This window comes from Idiotropiscis lumnitzeri, chromosome 12, assembly GCF_059441095.1.
Source record: "Idiotropiscis lumnitzeri isolate Australia: NSW breed Sydney's pygmy pipehorse chromosome 12, RoL_Ilum_1.0, whole genome shotgun sequence".
Classification (NCBI taxonomy): Eukaryota; Metazoa; Chordata; class Actinopteri; order Syngnathiformes; family Syngnathidae; genus Idiotropiscis; species Idiotropiscis lumnitzeri.
In genome coordinates, this window is record NC_142402.1 from 8,623,319 (window position 1) to 8,650,884 (window position 27,566).

A 27,566-nucleotide genomic window follows, 5' to 3' on the forward strand; every position below is an offset into this window, starting at 1 on the left:
TACACCCGCCCATGAGAGAACACATAAGAGCTGTGACAAATCAGCGAGGAACATTATTACTAATCCTTAATTCTGAATCCAATCTCATAAATCATTAGATTAGCAATGTCGACCAGAAATAGTCTGATTGTTCAAATCTACTATGCAAAAATAAAACAAACACTGTTTTGATAAAAAATCTTGCCACATTATGCTGTCAAATGAATCAATCCTTGTGACGTGTGTGTGTGTTGGTGTGTGTGTGCGTGTGTGTGCGTGTCCACCACCTGGAGAGTTGTAATCGCCACAAACAGCTGTTTGACTCACACACATCAGATTGGATTTTACTCATCTGTATTGACTAATCAATTGCACAAGCACTACTGTTGGCTTGACTCCATTAAAGTCCATGTTTCGCAAGAGTTTATTCTCACGTTTGGAACTTAATATTCTGCTATTTTCTTACACGTTGTCACCATCCTTCCCCATCGACTCCAACTGACCCGTATTCTGTGCCGGTGTCTTTCCCACAAGACAGTAACGCGGTTGTACCGAGGTGTACCTTGTGTCTCACTAAGTGAGATGGGAGGCACTCTAAATGCATAAAAGGAATGGATGAAAAGTAAAAGCAAAGCAAAACAAGCCAAAAAAAAAAAAAGGAAAGTCATTTGTTTTCTCTAATGCCAGTCTGTGAAGGTCAGCAAAAAAGTGATCACACAATTCCTTACATTATAGCGCGATATTTTGTACACTAATGCTGTTGGTTAGTTTCCAGCCTATAAAACAAGACGGCATTGCGCTGCTGCTTTTTAACGCTGGCATCAACAGCGAGGAGCAGCACATTAAACCGAGGGGATCACTCATTTCTGTTTTGTGCCATATACAGGGCAGCATTTTTTGGGGCAAAAAAACAGAAAAGATAAGAATTCACTCTCAATTCTACACATTCACGGGCAGTTTGGAGTTCATTCAATAAATGTTTTGGGATGTGAAATGACACATAAGTACACAGAGAAAACCTATGCAAGCATGGAGAGAACATGGAATCGCCACATATAAAGGTGAAAGTTCAGGTTCAAACCTTGAACATCCATGCTTTGAGGCACATTCGTTAACCAAACAGTCCAACTTGTTCGTTAAATATTTTCTACGAGGAGACTGTATGGTAGGAAATGAAATGACCACAGCGACAGCACCGGAACTCTGTTCTTTTTCCTTATGCATTTTTAAACGCAAAAGAGCAAAATCACAATTCGAGTGTCATTTTTGTAACAAGCAGGGAAGTGGGTAAATTGCAAAAAAAAAAAAAAAATGTCTTTTACAAACACACATGATCATTTTCATGATCTTTCTGTTGTGCTTTTCCTCATTAGTGTCACAAGTGGGTCGGCGCCTATTCTGGCTGATGTTGTGCACAAAAGCGGGTCCACCCGGGAGTGGTTGCCGGTTCATCACAGTGCACCATAACAATTTAAAGGGTGAATTATAAAAGAACACATGCAAATTGACAAAGTCCTTGGAAACACTTATCTTTACCAATGCAGCATGCTTGAGTTCATCCTGATTTATTCTTACGAAACTCTTTTTACAGAGAGAGAAGTTGGCCTGACTCCTCTCATGCTTCTCATCATTCCGCTACATTCCTGTTCCTGTTCTCTGCTACCTCTCTGCCGTCAGCTGTGTTCACTGTTTTGCCCAGCAGCCCCGGGCATCCCTGACAGCTGTTCACAAGACTAATGGAGCAGAGAGACAGACAGACAGACACAGAGAGGGAGAGCGATAGACCGAGAGAGAGAGAGAGAGAGGGGGGTGGTGTTCAGACAGACAGAAATGCATTAAAAGAAACGGTGTGATGAGGTGTGAGGGCAACCTCGTTGGAAACGAGGCGCTAATCGATAGCAGACCCCCATGGACCCAAAGCAGGTGGTATGTGTTAAAACGTCTTCCTGAGCGCATGTCGATCTCTTGATTGACCTGCTTGTTCTCGTCAGCATTCGGTAAGATTGCACTGAAACATTCAATTTTACACATGGATCAGATAGATATAAGACAGAAGCTTCATCACGACTGCGCCGGTATCTCTGGACTGGTGCTTTAATCTATGCCGCTTGCTGTACATCTGTCAAGGTTTCCTTCAGCCTAACAGTGAGCCTTGAGTGGCTAGTTGTTCATCGCCATTTCTGGTCAAGACGTGAATCTCGCTTCATGTTAAAGAGTGATTTTTCCGATCTGCTAGATAAATGGTCGGGCCGATAAAGGTAAATGTTAAACCTGTCGGACGTGAAATGACAGTCAATTGAAACTCGCAATGCTTCCGAACACATAGAAACTAATAGTTGCTATTATAGTTCACCACGATAAAAATGACAAGGAAAATTGTTTAAAACGGCGATAATTGCCAGATAAGCAAACAGTTAGCCATGCTACTTTTATTTCCTCAAATGTGATTTATTCTTGGTAATTTGCAGTAGTCTGTATGCCTTTTGGCACTCTGCTGTTTGGTCTGTCTGGTTTGACAAGGAATGTCGGTGGAGATATCGGTACGTGTGTCATCCTGAGCAAATCACACACTATCAGCACAGGTGGTAAATCCAGGTACAGACAGCAAAAGCCCTGCCAGAGTTTGGCTTCAGCCACCGGTGCTTCTACTCAGGGAGCTCATTTACCTGCAAGTTGAGTAGAAGCACCTATGGCCAAAGACAAACTTTGGCAAGGTTTTTCCTTTCTGGATCTATATTTGTCACCTCTAACTAACGGAGCAGTAACACATGCTAATTCTTTCCTTGTCATATGTGGGATCTTTCCCATTTTAAATATTGTTTTATATCAGGCGTGAGCAAACTACGGCCCGGGGGCCACTTGCGGCCTGTTAAACGTTTTAATATGGCTCGCCGAACTTGAAAAGAAAAAAAAAAACCTTGTTCATGTTTTCTTTTCAAAATACTCTGGTTTTTCAAAGACATATATATTGTTGTAATGCTTTTGTTCACTTTCCTTTAAAATTAAATGTTTTTTTTTTTCTCCGATGAGGTGAAGTTACCAAAACACTCCCTCCATCTGCACCTGGTCCGGCCCCTCTGTCAAATTTTTGAACCCATTGTGGCCCGCCAATCAAAAAGTTTGCCCACTCCTGGTTTAGATGTTACAGTGGTGCATTTCACACCTATGCCTTCAGTGAGTCCTACCTAGTCTGACTTGAATAAATCCTCCTCATAATACCATCATTTATGACACCACGACTGGACAAATAATATACAGAAACACAATTACACAATACTGAGTGCGTGTTGAACGACCTAGCTTCTCTTGAAAGGTCCGTCTTGAAAATGGTCTTGCAAGTGTACCTGCAATTAAATCCACACTTTTCACACATTCGGCCAGTGTGGTTTAAAAAAGCAAGAATATATTTTCGATTTTCGAGCGGATAGAGCTGGCCCCTAACGAGTGAGTATCCGATCACAAGCTGCATTCATCACCTTCACCATTAGGCCAGCGAGAAGGCCTTGCTGTCATCAACTCGTGATTTGATTGGCTATTGCAACTATCTAGCCACTGTAAAAGCCCCCTCACTCACAGAACAGACGAACGCGTGATTGAATCTGAAGGCCTAGGACGAATAGTGCGTCTTACTGGGATTATGAAAGCTGCCTGGCAACACGGACAAGCTGAATTCTGATAAGATAAAAATGTAACACTAGGATATAATATGACATTAATGTGAATAATATGATTGTGATTTCTTGATTATGTTAGGCCTGCAGGGAAGGCCTTGACCTCCCACCACTGATATGTTAGAAATTGCTATGTGAGTACCCTGCTTTACACTAGTGTGCCCTCAGGTTGGTGCAGTTCCATTTCTATCCATCTTACCCCGCTTTCATCTCCGCAAGCTCATCATTCACGCCGACAACAACTCTGACAGAGGTTAATTAAATTGTTTCCTGCTCTCTCCTCAACACTGTTCAACAAATCATATCCGATTCAAGATTCAATCTAGGTGGAAGTGTTTAAAATGTTTTTGGTCAACTATCTCCCATTCAATCGCTTTCAAACCCATGCTAAATGGAAGTGAGCACTAACCACGATTGAAAGTGCCTCTGATTAACCTCAGATAAAGTTTATCTGTTAGTAGGTTTTCCTAACTTTTTGTTGTCACACCTTATTGCGCAATCTATGGTCCACAGAAAGCGTCCACAGGGTCAGAGGGATCTCTTTGTTCAGAGGTATGGACTTTATTTGATGTTAATAAGAGTCACTTTAAATGGTGGCACTCGTTTGCTGACTCCAATTTCATGAGTTGAACATTGTTAGAACGCTGTACTTGTTTATTTTTACTTCCACTGTTAAAAAAAGAACAGTTAAGTTGTCCAGGGCAGAGATCGTATGAATGATGGAAAATGTTTTGAAATGATGTCTCGTAGTCCCCCAAACAAATACCGAGCATTAGAATAGGGGTGTGTAGACTTTTTATATCAAGGAAGGAATCTCTAAATGTGTTGTGAACTCTTACTTAAATGCTAATGTGATTCCAATTATCGGTAAAACTCTAAATCACAGTGGCCTATCATTGCTGTGTACTTATCCACGATAAATTGCTATTGGTACTGCCCTAAAGAAGCGTAACTCGACGAAATTAGTCTCAAATCCCCATAATGAAAATTTACAGGAAGCTCAGCAAACTGAGTTGCCATATAGAAGAAAAACTGCCAAACTCTTCACATAAAGATAGCACTTGAGGGGAATGTGGGGCAATACAAAGTATTAGGCGGGGGTCACGTGACTCCTGAATGTCTGAAATTATTCAGCGAAATAGCGCCATTGAGCGCTATGGGCCAAACGAATTATCAGCATTCTCTCTTATGTCTGCACTTTGGCAGCCACCACAAGAGGCTGGCCAAAACACATCATTAAACTTATGTGAGTGTTTTGGGATGACAGTTGTGCTCATCCGACAAGTTTTCTCTTACTCTTTTATCAATTTAGCCTCACATTGTATTTGTCACAATGACCGTCTTGATTGGCTTTCGCTTACTATTTCAGCCACGGAGTGAAGACGAATTGCACTGTTGTCCTTACAGCACATTCAGTAATACTTTGAGTCCAATAAAAAGCCATAAAAGCAATGCTCTGTGATCATACTTTTTTGTACTTCAATTCCAAGTGAAACAACACTTATTACACATATATACATGTCATTATTTGACAGCAGAAATGAAAGATCTTTCAGTAACTTGGGCCTCATGTTGGATGTTTTCAATTATTGGGATCCAATATCCAAATTAAAGGGATCATCCAGCCCGGATGGTCCATTTTCTTTCCCGCCACTTTAGTGACCAAAATATAACCAGTCGGGATTCGTGTGCGCATTCTTGCTCTTCTTTGCTTTAGTGTAAGTGAAGAAGAGATGGGCACTGTATTTTTGATTTTGTGGAGGGGATCATATAAATTCACATTTCATGTCAATAAATCCAAAAATTGATCAGATCGATTTTATATTTTCACAGGTTGCAATGGAGAAGCGTAGTTATGTGCATTTGAATTTTAGTGGTGATTGGTTGCCGTTTCAGACAACAGAACTGACTAAGTAAGCAATATTACAATGCTTGGCCCCTTGCTGTGACGTAGACAGCTGAGGCAGAAAAAAATCACAAGCCGAGTCCCATATGGGGGCGTGCCCGCCCCAACACACATCATATCATCCGGCATATCACAAATATTGCAGGTCTTGCTAAATACTTTGTCCTTCGATTGTTTGTTCGGCATTGACCAATAGGAAGACAGTGACCTCCTAGTGACAGCACATACAAAGAATCAAAATAACAAAAAAAAGGGGGGGGGGCAATGGTCAGTAGGGAGGAAATATTTTAAAGTGTACACAGCATTTCAACTCATGGTACGTTTTCTAACCACAAAGCCGTCACTAAACAAATTTGATACCTTAAGTTCTTTTTGGAGAATAGACAATCCAGACTGCTCTCTCCTCTCCATCTAGGAAAGCATCCATATTCTCCTTTTTTCCTTATTTTTCTCCTTTTCCTTGTAGAGAAACAACGCACATCCCCATAATGCCTCTGTCGACATGACTTTGACAGCTGCTCGTCCCGCTCCCCGACGGACCTGCATCGATGGACTAAATCTTGACGGTAGCATGCAATGATTGTGTGGAGTCTGGTTGGAGACGGACTTGCAGTGTGACACCTCGCCCAGAACAAGACACAAAACGATATTATCTTGTACTTTGACAGCACGACTGTCGTGAACGTCCAAAAAGTCGTGTCGTCAGAGAAGGCCATAAATCATTTGCCTCTGCTGTTGTGGCCATCACTTCCAGAAAATATGTACTGTCATCAACCTTTGTCTCTGTGTAGAAAAATTTATGAATATTGGATTTACTGATTATTTTTTCAACTTTTCTATACTATGCAGGCGAAATAGGTTAACCCACTTATCTCTGTTAATATATTTTTACTATTTTATTTTTTTACAATCAATGATAAATGGAGTTCGGACTTAATGAGCTATTCTAATTTTTTCCTCATTTTTAGTGGCACACCAAGTAACTATACTGTACCTGTACACTAGTTCCAAATTATTCAGTTGTTGGAGTGTCTAAGTATGGAAAAACATCCATTATTTATATCACAAAAAGGAGCAGTAAGGATCATACATATGGCTGAATTTTCTAGAACATACTAAGAGTCCACCAAAAATGTATTCCACCAAACATAAGATTCGTGACCTTGTGAAATATCATACCCCATTAATCTTGTGTAAAGCTTTTAACAAATCACTAACAAATGACAACTTTTTTTTGATGGGCTTGTACATGTCCCAGACAGACACCCATTATTTTGACGGACCAAGCAAGGCTGGAAGTGGGCTTTCGTCCATCCCTTTAATTATTCCTCAACGGGTCAAGTGTTGAATTAAAATATTTGCACTTGGGGAAAAAGGAAAGCACGTAATGCCATTGCGTGTACTGGCCCTTTAACTGAGTTCAACTGAAAGATAGATAGAGAGAGTGAGACAGAGAGAGAGAAACACAGAAGTGAATATAGATAGATAGATAGAGAGACAGACAGACAGACAAACAGACAGATAGATGGATAGATAAATTTAGCTGATGTCCATGAATATTTGGTTTCCCTAACGATGCAATGATAATCTCCGTTGTCTGCTTTGATGGAGGACTAAGGCAATCAGAAAGTACAATAATGACATTTAATAGGCTGAAATTGGAGTTTATAAACTTTTAAAAATAACAATACAAAGCCATTCCAATCCTTTTCACTTCCTTTCCATTTTATTTAAGCTTGCTGGCAAGAAAACCATGTTGTAAGGAATTGTTGCATTCAGTGTCTCCATTGTGCATTTACAGCATTTATCTGCTTTACTTTTATTGTGTTTTAATGCGGCCAGAGTTTGACAGTTTGGGGATTTAGTTCTTTTGTCATGACGGAGAGGAGCAATTGGTTATTATGTCCAAACCACAAGATAATCAACTTGGATTATCGGTTTTCGACATCTGATATTTGGGACTTAACCTTTGATTGGAAAAGTGGTCAAATACTCAAGTCATGTCTTATTATTGTTATGAGCGCACACTATTCTAGATTCACTTATCAGCATGGCATGTTTGATCATTGAACATTTACTTCGTAAGTCACAGATTTTAGGCATTTAGGGCGAAAAGAAGGCTGTTTCTGCCAATGGAAAAAAAAGCATGGTGTCATCATTTGCCTTGCATTCATAACAAAAACACTGCTCATGTCATAAAAATCACCGTGCTGTTAATTTGCGTGCGATGCAGACAGCAAAACGAGAGAAACATGTCTTACCTATTACTTGGCGGCGCAGCTGAATGAATATTATAATTTTTTTTTTTTAAAACAAATTTTAAAATAGACTTGCGGTCACACTGCAAGTCACTGACACGGTTCATTAAAATCTTGCCCTCAAAGAGCAAACAAGAAATGTGCCTTAATAAATGGGGAACCATGGAAAGCGGCGTTGTTGTGATTCCATTTAAGTGGAGTGAAGTCAAGTTCATTGCAATAGGCCTCAGAGTAAATGAAACCATTTTAGCATTTAATGCAGTTTAATGTGGCAGCTCAAGCTGTTGTTTGCAGGATGCAGTTTCATTAGCAAAGGATCAGGTTTAATTACAGGACATAGTTTGAAGGCTCTTAAACCTCCTGAAGCCAGCCAAATGTAACGTGTAGGTGAGCAAATAGACAACTTCCTCTATTATGTCAATAAAACAAGGGAGGGATTAAACAAAGTTTTGGTAATTGCAAAGTATCATTAGGAAGCTGCCACTGAGCAATCAGTTGGTTAGTTTAGCAGCACAGTGGATGGAAATGTGGAGGAGTCTAAGAGTGTGTGTGTGTGTGAGGTGGTGGGGGGGGATCTTGGCTGTGGTAGCAAAATCCGGCTATCAGCAACAGTCCAGAACTCCTACAAGTCAAAGCTGCCATCCAAGACTGCTGCACGTAACCTTCCTTTAAACCTCAAAATGGCGCCTTCATGGATTAAATAAGGAATAGTTATTCTCCTTGAGTCAACATGTCCAGAGGGAGGAAATGGAGACATGCTTACATGGTGTGTATGTGCGAGGGTATTATGAAAGTTTAATATAAAATAAAGAACGACAAAGTGCACACACACACGCGGGCACGCACACCGTGCATGCACATTCAGTGATCTAATCGGATAGTTTTGTTCAACTTTCGGCAGATGACAGTGAATGCAAATTTTCTTCTCAATCTGATATTTTGCTCACTCTAGTGTGTGTGTAAGAAACAACATCAGATGCCTTGTGAGGACACAGTGGGTGTCAAGGGTATAAAGATTTTATATCTCTGAATATGATTTGGATACATTACAAAGTTCCTCTTTGCATTTATACCACAAAGGATGTGTGTAATTGTCACACTAAAATCAATAATATTCATAGAGCTGCTGCCGTTAACACTATTGGGACTGTACATGAAGTATGTATAGATTAGAATCGTAGGAGGGATTGGTGCCTTTTGCGTAATTATTGATTGACCATCTTAGTTAAATGTTAAGGTAAGAGGCCAAGACAGACAAATGTCCTCCCTACTGGGATGGGATTATTTTGTCAATCGTAGTCATTATATTGCAAACTGTTCTCTCCTCTTTCTGATAATTTTACTTTTTAATTTGATCCGCCATCTGCATCTCCCCCTGGCTGAAAATAATGAAATGGCAAGCATCCTGACAAGAGGGGCATGTTGTAAAAATGAGCAACACTCTAACTACTGCCCAAATCCTTTCAGCACGTGATGGATTGCTCTTTACAAACCTCAAGGGTAATCTTTTTTTTTTTGTCTCTTCTTTCAAGAAAATGTATTAAGTAAAACTAAATATTTGTTGTTTGCGTACATAACTCCCCCTATACAAGGATTCTTTTAAACCCAGTGGTGTGAATCAGTACAGCTGGTACTGTTCCCGCGATTCACTTGGTGATTAGGCCTATTTCCTTGACACCGATTGGCGAGTCAAGTCAGCCACAAAGCCACCAATGAGAGAGGAGCATATCACCAGCACACTCACAGACCAAATGTACACAAGAGTGTATCCAGGAAATACAAGGGAGTGTAAAAGCCAGCTTGAGGCTGCTCCAAAAGTATCGTTCCTGCACAGCAGCTATGCAGACAATGAAGCGAACACATGGAAATGATGGTCTGGATATGAATGTCACGCCAGCTTCTGTGTGTCTGCATGACAAGCGCTTCTTAATGAATCCACAGTTGGAATTTTCTCCTTTTCGCTGTCATTCCATCTATTTTTAAGGTTAGGTTGCAAAATCAAATTTAAGACCCAACCTGTCAAATTCCATGAAAATCTGTCAAATCATTCGCATGTATTCGGAGACACACAGCAGGGTAATAATAAGCAAAAAACAATGTGATTAAGATTCAATTTGTTTCGAAATGGAACAGCAGAGCCACATTTCGAAGATTGTCTCTATCCATATTGAAACTTCCGAGGCTGCCTGAACCGCATTATATTGTTTTCTTCACATCGCTAGCCATGAGCTGCTGTAGTTATGGAAAGATGCTTGTACTTGAATTGAGTTTCACTTTTGTTTCCAATGTTTACTGTTATGAAACGCACGTGCATCATACGGTAAAATGCGTTTTAGTGGTTGAAAATAAGTCATCTCAAACTTGGTAAAAAGTGATTCAGGTGCTTCCAAAAGGATGACCAATTCCAAAAAAAGTTTTAGGACACTGAAAATTTGGTTTTGACAATGTGGTGTTTTTTTTTTTTGGACTTGCTTTAGCTAGAGAGAAATGCTGTAACATTCTCTTGCCAAATAGTGAGCCTCATTTATCGTGGGTAATACATTTTATTAAAACATACTTAAACTTATTAAAACACACTTTATAAAGTATTTCTATTCATCCTTTGTTTACATGTTTAAGGCATTGAGAACATATTCTAGTTTGCAATGGCCATCTGGTTATTATGGGTAGTTTTTGTTTAGCGCCTGTTCTCATTCTCACTCGCAAAGTTCTCCAAATAAGATGCAGAATGTGCCTACTTCAAGCTCTTTATTTGTCACTACACGGGTGAAGATGTGAACTGCAAAACTGGTGCATAAAAATTGGCTATAAAATGTTCAACTAAACTACATAGTCTAAGTCTTCCAAAAAACTGCTAGCTTAATGCTAACATAACATGCAAAATGCAAGAGAGGGGCTAACAAAACCTAGGATGCATGTTATAGTAATGATAGTAATGAATAAACAACGCTTCAACCAACTAGAACACGTTTCTCAAGTGTTTTGAGCCACACCATATTTCAATAAGAGTGCATACATGGTGAGGTAAAATTCACATTTCAAAAGTTAATATGATCGTGTGTCTAATTAGGGTTCATTGGAGCTTTTGATCATTTCTTCACCCACTTTTTAATATTGTTTCATAAAAAAATGATTGTGCAACTCAACGCAGTAAAGCCACATTAATAAACAACTAATTATGAATCAAAATAACAAATTACCATCTTTATAAATCACAATTTATTGCATTGTAGCTGATTGTGCGGATGCATCCAATCAAGTGTCCCAAGAATGAATGTGAATTAGATTTGGTTTATAAAGTATGGTTTTATAACAGCTGTTTTATTTTCTTTATCACATCTCATCTAAGTCCGGCAATGCCAAACAACCCTCTTATTTCCGTCACAGCTTTCTTCTGAGCTGATGATGTATCTTAAACTGTACTATTACAAATATTTGTTATGGATTAACAGCAGGATGTGAGGCTCCAGCTTCTGAAAATGAAAATTTACACCCCAGGTTGTAAATGCCTGTTTACATCATAGATATGCATTTGTTGATTGTTTACCTTAAATGCAGAAGTCTAATCTGTTCTGTAAACCTTTAAACCTTGGTAAGCGTAAAAGCCAAAAGATATCTGCAAGCTACATTCGGAAGGCTCAAAAGTTGAAGGTGGTGGCCCTTAGATGCGGTTTGTCATCATAACACAGGAACTGAGGCAATCTCAATTAAAAATATGAATGAAATGAGAGATCAAATTAATTACAATGTCTTAAAATCCCAACGTGATCCTATTATTGTTTTGAATCAAACTGTTTTGCTGCCTTCACAAACCACTTTTAATCATTTCAAATGTATGACAATCTTAGAGTTGTGGTTCCAAATGTATTCCGAGAATATTCGCAAAAGAGGTGTGCATTTTTTTATTTATTTTTTTTTAAAGGTTTGCAATGTTACTTTCTTTTTTATTGATACATCAGACTCACTGATGGAGTCAAGCATTTCATTTATTTTTCTTTATTCACTCCTCCAGCTGGCTGGTCCAAATGGAACTCGGTATGTATCAAAATGGTGTCTCCTGGGGGAGCTATTTTGACGGGGCAGAATTTGTGAAGAAGTGGGAGCAACATGAATATCAAATGTCGATGTCGCTCTGCACTCTTTCACTCAATGTTTGTACAATTAGAGAAAAAGACCTGAGAGGGGGGAGGGGGGGGGTTGGGTTGTACTACATTTCGCTGCACCGCTACTACATGCCTTGTGCAACCAAGCCTACAATGCATGTGGAACACAGAGGTGGTCTCACAAGACAAATACGTGTGTATAAGAGGAGATTTAGTTAGGTAAAGCCTCAGTGCAATGATTAATTGATGTTTTCCGACCGGAGGGTTAATTTGTGTTTCAGCCCTCTTAATGACCAAATTCACACTGGCACCCTCCTCCCGTCTCCCTCAGCAAAACAAGTGCTCTTGTGCTGATGGTGATACATGCTTCCCTGCACATCATTGATCTATAGATCCCTCCCGCTGATGCCATGTAAAGCACTGCAGTGTAAAATTCTCAAATGGAAGGAAGGCTCATACAGAAGAGTACATGAGAATGAGTAGGACTATAATTTCCCCGACCATTGGTCCTAATTAGGGTCATGGGTGAGCTTGGTCCTATTCCAGCATGTCACCCTAGTCAATCACAGGGAACATAGAGACGAGCATTTACACCAACATCAGATGCATACTTTGGGGATGAGAGAACAGGCCGGAGTACCGCGAGAAAAATCAATGCATGCGTGGGGAATACATACGACTTGGGCTGAGTAGCTATTCTGTGAGACAGACGTATTAAGCAAAACAGTAGGCATGCATGCTTCCAGAAAAGTCGGAAAAAAATGTCTTTATTTTAGTAAGATGAGTACACAGTCAAAGACACGTTAATGTCATTGGACTAATAATTAGGGGCGTCCTGATCCGAAAATGTGTATCCAGAGCTGTGCAATCCATCCCTGGAGCGGAACAATCCGACCCCCCGGCCTGGCTGGACGCCCATTTCTGGGGCGAGAGGCGGCGGGAGACAAATTTTTTAAAAAAAAAGGGTCCAATTAACAAAGGATCCTGGCTGCCAGGATGGCCGAGTGGTCTAAGGCGCTGCGTTCCGGACCCAGTCTCCCCAGGAGGCCTGGGTTCGAATCTCGTGGCTGCCAGGATGGCCGAGTGGTCTAAGGCGCCGCGTTCAGGACCCATTCTCCCCAGGAGGCCTGGGTTCGAATCTCGAATTTCCCCATTGTGGGACTAATAAAGGCATTATAATTTTAGTCCAGCCCACGAATCGGCCCCCATGCGTGTTATGAACGTACTCGCAAAATGGGCAAATGACAAAAATTGCCTCAGAACGCGTCAAAAGCGCCACTAACAACTGTTTGTGCTTGAAGAAACGTGAGACAGCGGTGTGCATTCAAGCGTGTCTGTATGTCTATTCTGACATGACGTAACCCGCACCTCGAACACACGCTGCAGTCTCACGTCTCTTCTTACACAAACAATGATCTTTAAATAAATTTCTCCCGCAGCGGCATCATGCATGGACACTTTTTCTTTTTTTTTTGGAGGCCTAAATGGGCTCAGGGGCCAACAATTTTTATGAATAAGGCCGGATGCGCAGGGGACTGATAGGTAAAAAAGGGTCAAGTGCCCAGCTCTGTGAGTATCAGATCGGATTCTGATATCATCCCAAAAAAAAAAAAAAAAAAAAAAAAAACAGTATCGGATTTTTATCAGACTACATCCAAAAAGTCTGATATTTCTTCCAGTAAAATATCGTTGTGGATACATTGTGTGTTGGGAAGCATTTATCTGCGGGACTAGAAAATAGGTACCGGTAGTCAACACGTTTTCTCTTTGACAGCTGCAATGAGACCAATTAGAGAGGTACACCATTTCAGCAATTCAAGTGGTCTTCTATATCTTCAACAGGTGTGGTATAATGGAGACTAAATAGGTCAGCTAGCCTTGGGGAAATATTAATGCCCGGATATTTTATGTTGCCGGTGCCAATAGGGATAAAGGCTTACTGTGCTTCCGAATGCCAGGGTTCGTTTGTCACTGGCAGAATATTGGATTTATTCCAGTTCATTATATAGTCAAAGACTGCAGAGAAGTTTTGAAGAAATCCTCTTGTGAATTGGAGGGTTAGGTAAGTACAGTAATAAATCATCTGCATCGAGATTGACTTCATTTATAACCCCAGAAGGTTTTTATGCAATCATTTTGTTGTGTTACAGCTCCAGCTGTTGTGAAATGTGCTATAAAGTTGTATTGTATTACTGTTGCTAAAGTTGCAATACATATTGAAAATAAAAGGGGTCGAAGGGTCATCCTCATCGGATCTTCTGCTGTAGAGTAAAACTTAACGAGATGATCCCATTAGTAACAACAGTAACTTTGGGTGAGGCGTTTGGTGTTTCCAATCCGATGGATCAGCAAACCAAATTGCACTTGAGTCAAATCTCTCTCGGATGTCTTTGTGAAACAATTTATGCATCGTGTTGAGTGGTGGCACTGTGAATTTTGCTGACGGTCGTTTTTGGATCATCTTTAAATCAGAATTAATTAAAGGGAGTAGGTGAAGTTTGGAAAGTTGTGTTGTATCTTTATATAGGTTTTAATAGTGGGCTCATAACACCAAAATTGATGCGGATGAGTACAGTGAAAGGTAGTTTGGAAATTCGATTACTACCCTGTGAAATTCCAAACGATCTTTAACTGGTCCAAGTAACGTTTTTGTTTGGCATTGTGTTCAAGTGCCAGGGTCATTGATGTTCGATGGGGTTTAAGTCTGGGTTGTTCCGCAGCAAAATCTGCTTTGTGCACTGGGAGACAGTGATGCTGGAACCGAAAAGGGCCTTCTTCAGTCTGTTCTCACACAATTGGAAGCATTACGTAATTACGACTCAGGGGATACGTCAGGCCAATGAATTGCCCAATACATCCATTTCATGTGGCGCTTGCCCTCATTAGGGTTGCAGGTGGGATGGCCGAGTGGTCTAAGGCGCCGCGTTCAGGACCCAGTCTCCCCAGGAGGCCTGGGTTCGAATCTCGAATTTCCCCATTGTGGGACTAATAAAGGTGAGTTGCAGCCAATCTCAGCTGACTTTTGGAGAGAGGGAAGAAACTACTGGACTGATCGCCAGCCAATCCAAGGAGAGAAGCAACAATTCACCTTTACACTTCTGGACTATTTAAAGTCTTACAACAAAGCTAGCATGCATGTTTTAAGACTGAAGTCCTGTCAATCTGTCCCCGTCATGACTTTTTCAAAACCCACAGTGAAGAGAAAGGTTGGCAACGAGAATAGCCAATTTCAAGAAAAACAAGAGACGGGCTGTTTTTTTGGGGGGGGTTAAGCACAGGGACACCCTGACACCATTGACATGTTTTGAATGCACAATGAAAGTTGCAGTGCTGAAGAAATTCGATGTCATTACTCAACCAGACATTTAAGGAGAATGCAAAGTCGCACGACTGGGTCTGAGCTGTTACTAATAAAAATTGAGAACATTCGATTACAGTTGTGATTTATTTTTTATTTTTTTGATACTCCAACGTTTTTGGGTGGAATACTTAATCCAGCCCAGACCATCTCCAGCGGCACATAAGTTGAGTACGAGTCCAAGCTAAGTTCAGCTTCAGTCGCACACATTTCTGCCACCTAGAATTTCAAACCATTTCTCAAAGGGCCCTCCTCACCACTGTTTATCGGTTTTTGCCATCCACAGCACAGAGTCTTCTGGCGGCATTACCATACTGTATGTTGCGGAAACATTGATGACCAACACAAACACAAATTGGTTTAGTTTGACATGTTATGCAAGATGGCAGTGCAGTATTTTAGTTGTGAGCACATGTGCCAAATAGTTCTAAGGTTTTGGGTTCGAGTCTGGAGTTGGCATGTTTTCTACGTGCCGGCATGATTTTCAGAATTACATTACATGTATGGTCTCGGACTTTAATGGGTCCTTTTGTAAGAACGTGTTACTAGTTGTTTATATGTTGCCTGTCAGCCAGTCCAGGTTGTACTGCACCTCTCACCCAAAGTCAGCTCGTTGTAGGCCTCGGTTCACCTTTGCCCCCCACGATGACAACCGTTAAGATACGGGAGTTCCAAAAATGTCCCCCTGACCCGCCGACATCCATCGGAATGATTAATTATGGGGCCAAGTTTTTGGTGTGATAACCATGACAAGAGCAATTTGGAATGGAAAAAATTTATGGCAGGATCAATTTAAGTTACGTCCACAAAAGCCTTCATTGTTTCTGTGCATATTTTTTCCACATAAAACCTTCGCTTTTTTATAGCATGGTTGTTTTACTCCCACCATTGCCGCTTTGCTTTTATATCTTTTTCCACCCATGTTTTGCTCCCAATTGGGTTTTCCAAAACATTTCTGGTCGAGTGCATGGTTTAACCTCTGAGGCAGCTTGATTTGTAGGAATCGTTACGTAACCTCACTAATCCATTTTGCTTGAAATACCGTACATCAGCTCTGCATACAGTCCAAAAATCAGGATACTATTATAAATTGTTTAGAAATGGATATTCAGCGCAAATTGAATTTATCAAATGAGTGTGTGACTTTTCTTTGTTACCGGAATATTTTTTATGATAGAGTGGACACCAACTATTTGTGGGGATAGGGACAGGGCCGGGACGCAAATAGGGAAAATTCCCATATTACAGAGGCACAATATAATTGCACTGGGAAAAATATCTAAAAATGTGTGATAAACCTCTAACAAGCAAAACAAAAGAGAGAGCGGGAAAAAAATTAAGTGTATTTTTAAAAATAACAACAAAAAAAAAAAGAAAAGGTGAATCTCCTAGTGTCTAATACTGCAGCAGGCAATATATAAAGAGGTTTTACACTAATCTCAGATGGTAAAACATTAAACAAATGGGTGTGTAACCCGTAGACAACGTTGTCCTTTTGAAGCATCCATCACGTAAAACATCACATAATGTGATGTATTGTGTGATGAAATCATCAGAAATCTTAATGTTTAATGTCTTCTTGAAAAGAAGGGGAATGGGAAAAAAAAAAGATTTTGTGCATCCCCTGACCACACAATTTTAAATAGCTCTCAGGAGTCTAAATAAAAGATATGACAGTCATCCATCAAATTACACACAAAGAATTGTAATGGCTATATAAATAAAATTGTATTGTATTTGTGAAAGTTCACGTTACAATCACACCATTTGAAGGGGTGATTGTCTCATGTTAAAGCCAAGTATGTTTTTTTCGTCACCATGACAGCCAAGATGGAGTTTGAGCATTGTAATTAATGTTGCCAACCCCCCCCCCAAAAAAAAAATAAACAAAAAAACAAATCTATAGTGACTTTTTATGCCAAAAAAAAAAAATAAATAAACAAAAAAACAAATCTATAGTGACTTTTTATGGTGTTATGTTCCAGAGGAGTCGATGGTCTCCCATCACTTGCTTACGGACCCATTTGTAGGACGCTGATAAAATATTGACTTGGTTGTTTAATCACTCACTTGATGGGTGGGCAAGTGCTTCAGAGTTCAACTACCTAAAGCAGTCATGGGCAAAATACGGCCCGGGGGCCAAATGCGGCCCGTTAAACGTTTTAATCCGGCCCACTGAATTTGAAAAAAATTAAATGAATAAACCTTGTTTTATTTTCTAAATACTGTGGTGTGTCAAATACATATTTTGTTGTCATGCTTTTGTTCATTTTCATTTAAAATTAAATGTATTTATTTTCTCTGATGAGGTGAGGTTACCAAAACACTCCATCCATCTGCTCCTGGTCCGGGCCCTCTGTCAAATTTTAGAACTCATTGAGGCCCACCAATCAAAATGTTTGGCCACCCCTGATCTATAGTGTTTTCTACACTTTATCAGAATCAGATACTCTCACTTTTGAAATGATGTTTTCAGAGTTGCTATTGGTTTTATAGGTCATATTCTTTTAAATGTTATGAATTGCAAAAAAAATAAGGATTCCCTTGCTAAAGCAAGCATTTGCGCGATATGCATCTCAGGGGGCAGCCATTTTGAAAATGACATCACAGTTGCTCAGGGATCAGGTGACGCCCAATCATGGCTCAGCTTCAGAAAACAAGTGAACCCTGATTGGTCGTTATCTGAACCCTGAGTAACTGTGACATAATTTTCAGTCGACAGACGTGACAAAATGGCCGCCCCCTGAGACGGTTAAAAATGGGTGGATTTTACTGTTTAACTCATATTCCGCAAACACAATATTCATCAGAATGCTACGTTTCGACTAGAAAGAATATTGGGGGGGTTGACTAACCCCCTTCAATGAATTTAATTTACTGTTGAGTAAAAATGTTTGTAGTAAATATTCAGTCGCATCAAATACTCACCAGTATGCTTCAAGATGCGCTAATCGTTTTTAGACTCACTGCAGATTCATTTGAAACTGTTAGGCACCAGCAGCTGTGCTGTTGTCTAATTTTAACAATGAGCGCCATGAGTGATGGAGTGAAAAACAAGATTTTGTAAAAATATCAAATTAAATTAAAATTTAAAACAAACTCATAATGCAGACAGCATATCTCAATTAATCAGTAAATTCATGTGACACACAGCTCAAAAATGACTCAGAGGAAGGAAACAAAGATTCATAAAATGCAGGAAAAGAGGTGGAAAATAATTAATTCTTTAGTAAAAAATGCATAGATTCGGCAGCAATAACTTCCCATGAACATTTCCATCAGCCCAGGAGAAAAAAAAACAAAACCATCTGTACAGTTGGCAAAGAGGAAAAAAAAAACTGGGGAGCAAATACATACGGCTAAAAATGAGGCAGAAATGGCAAGTGTGAGGGGAGAGCAGAAATAAAAATAGCTAAAACAATATCAAAGACATTAAAAATATGCATAACATCATTTACATAAAGTTGTCAAACAGTGTGACGTCGGGTGGATCATCACACCTCGAGGTTCATCTCAGTCCTTCAAACACGTCTACAGCAGCTCGGTTTCAAGACAAACAAAATTATCAATATACTGCGGAGACCACCAAAACAATCAGGCAGGTGCGAAATCTGCGTGCAAAAAAAGGACAACTTCCTTCTTTTCAAAAATAGAAACAAACGTTTGAGTATGAAAATGGTATCCAACATTTTGAGTCCTCCTTCCCATGCGTTCCAAAAGAGCTAACGATGTAAGCTCGAGGTTCCTCACGTGACGCAAAAGAAGGCGCATGTTCGAGTATCCGGTTTCTACAGCAGCCTTATTGCACATGAGAAAATGTCTGTATAGACTTTTGTCATCCAAAATAAGCATATTGAACACATCTTGAAGCTTGGTTGCCATTGCATGCTCCTCGTGGTTCCATTTTGAAGTCAACATAAAAAAACAGTCACCCGCAACTCATACCTTGCAGACTGCAGCCAATTAGAGACCAGCCTGTGTGCAATGTAGCATCCTCTCCTCCTTTCCTAAACACTGCACATTACAGAGCAAACCAATTAAGTGAATCCTAATTTACTGTATGTTTTCAACTAATTTCCTGTTTTTGTATAATGAAGGGATGGAAATTTGGATAGAATGTTTTTTCTTCCTTCTATATCTGATTCAGCAATTCATAGAAAAAAAAAATTGACCGATTAATCGATTAAATAATTGTGAGTAAAATTGAAAGATGTGCAGGTAAACCATGTGATCAGCATGAAACCCTGATCGGAACGCCCCTAATGGCAACACGTTGAGGGCTTTCTTTGAGAAAGGATCATGCAGGCATATGACTTGTGTTTTGTTGACCACATGAAAGTGAATTTTAGAATTCCCAAGTACTCTAGAATCTTTTTTATTTCCTTTTCTCTTTGAACAAAAGGCCCAAATATTTATTTATCATGCGGATTGAGTTTGGATAATTCATTGTTGAGGGATTTGATTGAAAAATAAATCAGAGGTTTCATCATATAAATTGATGACGGCCGGACTGTAGAGTGGATATAAAAAGTTGACACACCCCAATTCAAATGCCACGAGGCCAAGATAAATCCTTTCAAAACTTTTTCCACCAGTAATGTGACCTATAACCGGTACAACTCCAAAAACAGAAAACAAAGATAACTTTTAACACCTGCCACCATTTAAAGTATAGTGGATCCCCGCTCCTCGCGAAGGCCAGCGACCAGGCTGGCCCGTGGATAGCCAAAATCCGTGTCTAATTGACTCACATTGAAATATATTTAAACCCCCAAAATTATATAAAAAAAAAAAAAAAAAAAAACTGATAAACTTCCACTATGTGTTGGTTGGCTTGTGTTGTAAGATGTGACCACAAATCTTAAAAAACTAAAAATAAAATTAAAGAGAATTTTAAATATATATATATATATATATATATATATATAATTTTTTTTTTAATTAGTTTTTTGGGGGGGGTAATCAGATAAACTCAACATGGTGCAAGGTGTGCTGACTGACTGTGATGGGTTAACAGTAATTCTGAACACAGCCTTATCCCATTTATGAGGGTGTGTACATTTTTGCAACCACATTATCTCCATTGAATTGGTTAAAGGTCAGATTCACGGGGAAAAGGTTTTAAAATTATACATCTTGGGAGTGTCACGAAAAAACTGTAAACACTAAACAAATTGAAAATGGAAATGATTTACATTTATGGACACAACAAAACAAGCAACTTGTTAGATGTTGAGATGATTTTGCCTCTAAGTTGGGGACAATTTAGTCGTGTAAACTCATTCCTTTGTTAAAAATGGGGGAAGACAATTTTTCACAAACCAAACTTGTTGAAATGCCCAATTTAAAATTTGATTGACTATTGTTGTCCGAGTTGAGTTGAGTTTTGAGCATTTGAACTGAGGTGTGCATCAGTTGTGGTTTGAAGTGGGAGGGTATAAATGACGCTACATCAGCATTACTAGTCTCGTATTATTTGGTGTGCATAGTTGCAGCAGACTTGGTGGTTAAAAACATTTAGAATCAACTTTTGGGAACTCATGATAAGAAGAGAATTCTTTGACGACAATGGCCACTGGTCGTAACTTGAAATCGAAACCAATGCACTCATATAAAAGTGCCCTGGCAGCAGTTAAGCTCCTTGTTTTGATTGAGGTGTATAATGCTCATTTCTTTCTTTGTATTTTTTTTTTTTGCTTAACTTTACTTTCCTGGGCAGGAGTTCAGCAGTCAGTGCTCATAATGGTGTTCCTTTTCCTTTTTATAACACTAACCATGGGGATATATTTCTTGTACAGCGTGGTCAGCGCACAGAAATAAATATTCGATGATTGAGAGGTACAGTTTGGTCCAAGACCAAAATGCTTGTAGGTGCCAATGCATATCCAGTTTAGGAGGTTGGCATTTAAACTATGCTGGCGGTCACTTTCAACTTTTTTTAGTTCAATCGAGGCAAAACAAATTGTATTTTTTGATGACCTTTTGGCAAAGCGGGAAGGTGTGAGAAAAGTTCTGTGCATGTGTGCTGTCCAATTCATTATCACCTTCCAACTGGATATTTTAATGACTTGAAGAAAAGACCACAGAATGTCCCTCCGGTAATGAGTCTGACAAGTTTTTGACACACAAACCTAACAGACTCAGAAAAATAGCGTTGTAGTCATGTCTGCTTTGGACAACTCATACAAATTCTTAATAAATGAAACCATTTCTGAGCGGTCCAAATATCACTTTTTCAGGGGGAGCTGGAATTTTGTGCGACACTAATTCCGATGAAGTTTGGACGTTGGGTAAAACGGCAATGAAAAACAGAAGACAATGATTTGCAAATTCTTTTCAACTTAATTTAAATTAAACACTACAAAGTAAAATTCTAACTGGTGAAAATGTTGTTTTTTTTTTATTCTCCATTTTATCCTTGGCATGGGTCACTCGCACATCTGTGAAAGCACCGCTAATTAATGGTGAATATTTTTTACACAGCCATCCAAGCGATGTCTTTTTCAGGGACGTCTTATTTTAACAAGACAATGCCAAGGCATATTTGGGACATTATAACAGCACGGCTTTGTCGTAAAAGTGCTGCTCGACTGGCCTCGCAGAGGTTCAGACCCATTGAAAATGTTTGGCGCATTATGAAGCACAAAATTCGCTAAAGACCCTGGATTGTTGAGCAGTGTTTTAAAAAAGAGTGGTGACTTTCACATTTTATATAAGAATATCTTGCAGTCAAAAAATGCCAAATTTGTGAAGATTTTGAAAAAAAAAAAGGCTAAATCAATTGTATCGGTTTGAACATTGTCTTTGCAGTGCATTATATTATATGTTGAAAAGGATTAGCAAATCATGGTAATCTGTTTTTAATTCACGTTTTAGATAAGGTCCCAACTTTATTGAAAGTGAGGTTTGTATTTGAGTGAACTGTGCTTTCATACTCCGGTTGAACAGTCTGCAGGTTCACACCGGATGGTCCAGAGATGTTTTATTGAGGATGAAGTTCCAATCGCAGCTCTGCAGCCGGAGATGTTTCCTTACAGCCTGCAAAAATTGAGGAAGCTTTGAATTAGATTAGGGGGAATGAAATGAAAAACACAACCTGCAGATCACTTCAACGGAAGTTATATCACCTCGAACAAGAAACTTCAAACTTCACTTTCGAACCGCCACAAACATTTTAAGACTACAATGGAACACATAGAATCTTATTTGATTCAACAAAATAAAATGACAATAAGCCTTTGTGTGAAAGTGCGTGACTTCCTTTTGTTATAGAGAAACCGCCATTTTGTTTACAAGGAAACTGTACGAGACATTTCACAGACTTTGACCATGTGGGAACATCACGTGTTGCAGTTTAGAAGAGAAAATATTTAAATCCTTCTTCCCGCTAACGTAGAAAGCTAAGAGGATGACGTAAAAAAAAAAAAAAGGCCTGCAACAATGTACAGACTCTTGTTTAATAATTCTGAACTTTGTCACTTCAGATGGCAAAGCAATGAGAAATCTCAAAAGCCCCGAGGCGTATCAGAAAGTTGGTCGCATTTTGTTAAAAGAGGCTGGACACATTCCTATTTAGCTTCAAGCAGCTGTAGGGAGCCGGGTAAAACTTCTTCTTCCCACATGACCGGGATGCTTAATGTAAACAAACTGCGCGTGGCTCGATGTCATAAAACTGCCATCAATCTCCACCCAAATTTCCGTGCGCAACAACAACCGCCCTAATTGTTTGGATTTTACGAGCATAACATCTTCCTTGCTATAGCCGCTCACTACAGCGGTTTACTGGCCATAAAATCCAAAATATTGTCGTGATCTAATCATTTTAGAAGGCGATTAAAGTGTGGTAAAAACAATATCTGATGTTCCTGTGGCACCTGGCGAAGCTTGTGGGCTTGTCACAATGCAAGGTGCCAGCACATTCGCACAAAGTTCTCTTTCCCCACAAAATGAAAGGGAGCACCGGTACAACCTTGAGGTGGTGGTCAAAGACTCTCAGACAATTTTTTGTTTCTATGATCCACATCCCCGGGAAGGAGCTGGAAACAGGCGTTTAAGGCAACAACATTCTCTTGTCTTCGTCTGGGCAGCTAGTTCAAAACATTGCTCTTGTAGTTACAGATTCAACTTGTTCTGCTTGTTAGTACAACCGCCAACAGCGCAACAAGTTCCCGAGCCGTGCAAAATATTTGTCAATGCAATGGTGGCTTATGATCGCTTAGAAAAGGGGCTTTTTTTTTTTTTCCAGACAAACCGCTCCGTGAAGCGACAATGTCGAGGTGGTTCGGGCCACTATAATTGTTGTCCTTCGGTGGTTGAAGTTTGCATTATGAGAGTATAAGGGCAATATCCTCAACAAAAGGGATATGGACTGAGCCCAGCTATGAATAACAAAAACCTATGACGCCACAACATTATACCAAAAAGCCATGCTTTTTGTATTAGACACGGTTTGGGCATGTACCCAAAACAGAAAATTGTTTTTTTTTTTCAGTTGTGCAGACCAATAGAGGCTCGATTTCAACACACCAAAGACAAACCAAAAAAAGATGTGAATTTGCAATTGGAGAACCAGAAATTTGTACTGGTGACGCATATTTAGCTCAACTTGCAATGATCAAAATGAGCGGCACCTCTGTTGTGTTGTGGATCGATAGTCGTCCAACATTTGAGTGCCGGCCACCTGCAGGTTCCAGTCACACATCTCCAGCAGCTTGAGACACTCGGGCCGGCTCCTCACACCCAAACAAAACAACTGCTCCACCTAAGGGAGGGGAACAGAAATTGGGGGAGGAAGAGAGGACACTTTTGATTGGAAGACATGACATTGGAAGAATTATTTTGTTTGCAGCACTCACAAGCACCTTTAAACTTCGTAAGTCCAAATACACGACCATTGCTTAGATTGAAACCGAAACCTCTTGATGGCCTTTTTCTCTATCTTCTAAACTTTTTGCTGGTTATTAAGAAACATTTAATTGCTCCCTTGAGTCTTTTACCAGCCACACATACTTTTCATTTACAGGAAATAAACTACGCAGCAGGCGCAGACACAGCATGAGAGGAGGGAGCAGTAGAAATATTTACAACCTGTTCATCACAGCCGCAATGGCCTAATTTCCCCGGAAGGATCAACAAAGCCCCGTTATAGCCTAGGAGGAATCCACTTTGAAAAAAAATGGCAAACATCAGCTTTCAATGACTACTTGTTTGCAGTTACAGTTGCTGCACATAAAATTGTTATTACTCAGAATGGCGCGAGGGTTGACCTGGAATGCACCAAACGGGATCTTTGCGGAGCAGCAAAGCACTGCAGTTCCCTCACTGCATCACAAATATTACCTATATTACAAAACTACAATATACTTGGGGGGGGGGGTTGTTAAAAAGTTTTAAAATCTTTTGTTTTTTATGTGGGAACTTTAACTCCATAGATATCACCAATAATTTAAGTCTAAACGTTTGATGATATTTCCCGTGGTTTTCTGACAATGCAACAGTCAATCATGTGAATTGATGCAGAGAAAAACATTAAATTGACTTGAATCATGGCAGCCATGCTCTTGAAGAAAAGAAGAAAACGATAGAAGCATGCATCATTCGCTGTCAAGGACATATCGGGACAACACAACCCCCCCCCACACACACACACACACAAACACACACATTATGACACAACATCATGAATATGACTGGTCATGTTGCCTTGTGAATGTACAAGACAGGTGATTTATATTGCAAAAAAGTTTGAAAAAAAAAAGTTTTGTTCATTTCAGCCAAATGATTGCCAACAACTTAAGCAAAAAGCTTTTTGTTCTTACCTTCAGGTAATGCACAGCTTTTTCAATATTCCAATTGTGGTTATGGAGGGCAGTTTGGCACTCCTCTATCGTCACGCCGTGAACTGCCTCCTGCACCTTTGTGACACAATCACACAGGCAAATCAAGAAGGAAAAAAATATATCCATTAATCAAATCACATCAACACACTTTTTACACAATCAATGATTAATAAAAAATCTGGTACACCAAGTACTGTATCAATCATTTTATGTGGCAAAAATGACTGCGGCATGTTGACAAAAATACCATAATTTCGAAATACCAGCGGTTGGAGGATGCAGCAAAAGTGCTCCAAATGTTTGTCAATCGCATTGTAGACGACTGTTGTTGTGTTGTGGCTTTTGCAGCCGTGCCGAGGTTCAGTGTTGTTGTGTTGTGGAGTTTGCAATTGTTCTGAACTTTCTCGGCCACCGTATAAAAGGGGAGTCACGTCAAAGACGTTCTTGATAATGATACGTCTAATTGGCCCCACGACTCAAAACATGGCATTATGATTAATATTGTGATTGTGGAAAATGAATTAGGCAGCAAAATCAACCAATTTTTTTCTATTTCGCCTCTTGCTGTCAACTGAAAATGACATAAAAGTTGCTCAGGTGATGACACGCAGCTCAGCTTGCTGAAGTCACATGACCAAACAGTCATTTCATGTTTCAGACTGTAAAACTATATTGTGAATTGTTTTAATTAATTAATCATTAATTACTAACTATAATTATTACTTTGTGTATCAAATGTATAGTATTATAAATAGAGAGCTGTATGGATCACTGTGCACTGAACAACCATAAGCACCATGTGATCTTTGACCCCAGCAGTAAGACTATGAATTTACAGTACATAGATTACTAGAATATGATGTATTGAGCATAAATAACATGACTACTTAGACAATATGAGATGCAGTACTGTACTTACAACACTGTATCGTACTGGATATTTTGCCCGTACAAAAACAAAGCTCAGGTTTGATGGTCAGACAGGTATTCGATAATACAGCAGTTCGTTATTGGATTTGTCATTTTAAACATCAAGCAAACACATCTTTAATAACATTACCACTTTGACTCTGTCAGCCGAGTTTTCCAATCCGGGACAGTGAGCGGTGCCTGCTGGTGCTGTCAAACCTTCTGCACAAATACCAGAGAGACTAACTGATGTCTTCATTCCTGTCCGTGGTCCAAGAGTGCTGTTATTGTTGGAGGAGAAATTAGTCTTCAGCTCACCCAGTGGGACGATCCCCTGTCCCTGGGCCTGCCCCTGCAAAGTGTTGAGCACCATCGGTCGGACCGTAGCGGTATTAGCTTGCCGTATGAGTCTGTCCTCCACAGTGCTGACAGTCAGGCTCTCGGCCTCCCTAAAGAAGCGGTCGTATTTGTCAAGGTAGGGCGGCCTCTCTGGCAGAAGGTAATAGTGAGTGTTACTGACTTTTCGTCCGTCACGAACTATGGGGAGGATGCAGGGGCCCTTGTTTACAAAGTCCTTCCCCTGTGCCTGGATCACTTTGGGTGCAGCATATTTGGGATCTGAGGCAAAGCTGTGCGTAGTAGGCATGAATTTACCTGGAGAGGTTGAGAGGTAGGAGGTGGTAAGGGCAACTGGCATGGTGGTGGGACTGACAGAGTAGACTCTCTGCTGTGGGGAGCCCACCTCCAGGAGTTTGGGGCTGGGTGTCCTGGAGCCAGGCTGCGACAAAGGTTCCCTCGGAGGGATTTGAGGCGGCCGGTGCTGCTCAGAGCTTGAAATGTCTTCGGTGACGTCGGCCGTGGTTGGGGACAGAGAGAGGTCCCTCGACCAACGAGCAGAGGAGTAGTCGCCCCTTTTAATTGGGCGAGGGGGAATAGGGACACGAGGAGGGATTTGGGGTTTGTCCTCCGGGGAAGACAGGTGTGCCTGCAGACATGAGGTGGAACTCTGAGATGTCGGGACATTGAGCCTCCTCATGCACTCCTGCTGGAGTTCCTGGAATATTTCTGCAGACTGAGAGAATGAGGTAGTTGGGCCCTGGCTGTGTTCGCTGGGGAGAAAGAGGTTATCTTCGAGGCCTGGTTTGTCTGGAACTCTACAGAAACGGGTCACACCCTCCACTTCCTGTCCACAGGAGAGATGCTCCTGTGGGATATGGAGATTCTTCTGCTCCTCACTGTGCCGCTGCTCCATGCTATTGATGGAGCTCACCTATGAGGAAAAAGAAAATGTATGGATGTTATTATGTATGTTGTATGTTATTCCAGTCAGGAGAAACTTCCAATGACACCTATTTGTATTATCTGCATTACCGCTACAGACTGTAACAAACACCGCCCGACAAACATGCATCAAGAAATGGAACTTCGGCACTGCATGTATCAAGAGAGGGTTTCAATAGAGTGGCTGCACAGCAGTACCAGTTAGGGGATTTTTTTCCCCCTCAAGGGCACCTCAGCAGTGCACAGGAAGCAAACTGACGTT

At 40.2% G+C, this 27,566-nt stretch overlaps 1 protein-coding gene across 5 annotated transcripts in view; it reads right to left on the reverse strand.

The window, feature by feature from the left end:
* Positions 1 to 18,477: 18,477 nt before the first annotated feature.
* Positions 18,478 to 27,566, reverse strand: part of tnk2b (tyrosine kinase, non-receptor, 2b) — a 44,788-nt gene continuing 35,699 nt past the window's right edge. For 4 of the 5 annotated variants that reach the window (XM_088311569.1, XM_088311568.1, XM_088311567.1 and 1 more), the window contains 4 exons: positions 26,175 to 27,293; positions 25,094 to 25,189; positions 23,906 to 24,036; positions 18,478 to 22,313 (listed from right to left, as the gene is read on the reverse strand). In XM_088311569.1, coding sequence (XP_088167695.1) covers positions 22,307 to 22,313; positions 23,906 to 24,036; positions 25,094 to 25,189; positions 26,175 to 27,293 — 1,353 coding nt within the window. In that variant the 3' untranslated portion in view covers positions 18,478 to 22,306. The remainder of the gene's footprint in view (positions 22,314 to 23,905; positions 24,037 to 25,093; positions 25,190 to 26,174; positions 27,294 to 27,566) is intronic. The other variant, XM_088311570.1, reaches the window with a different exon arrangement.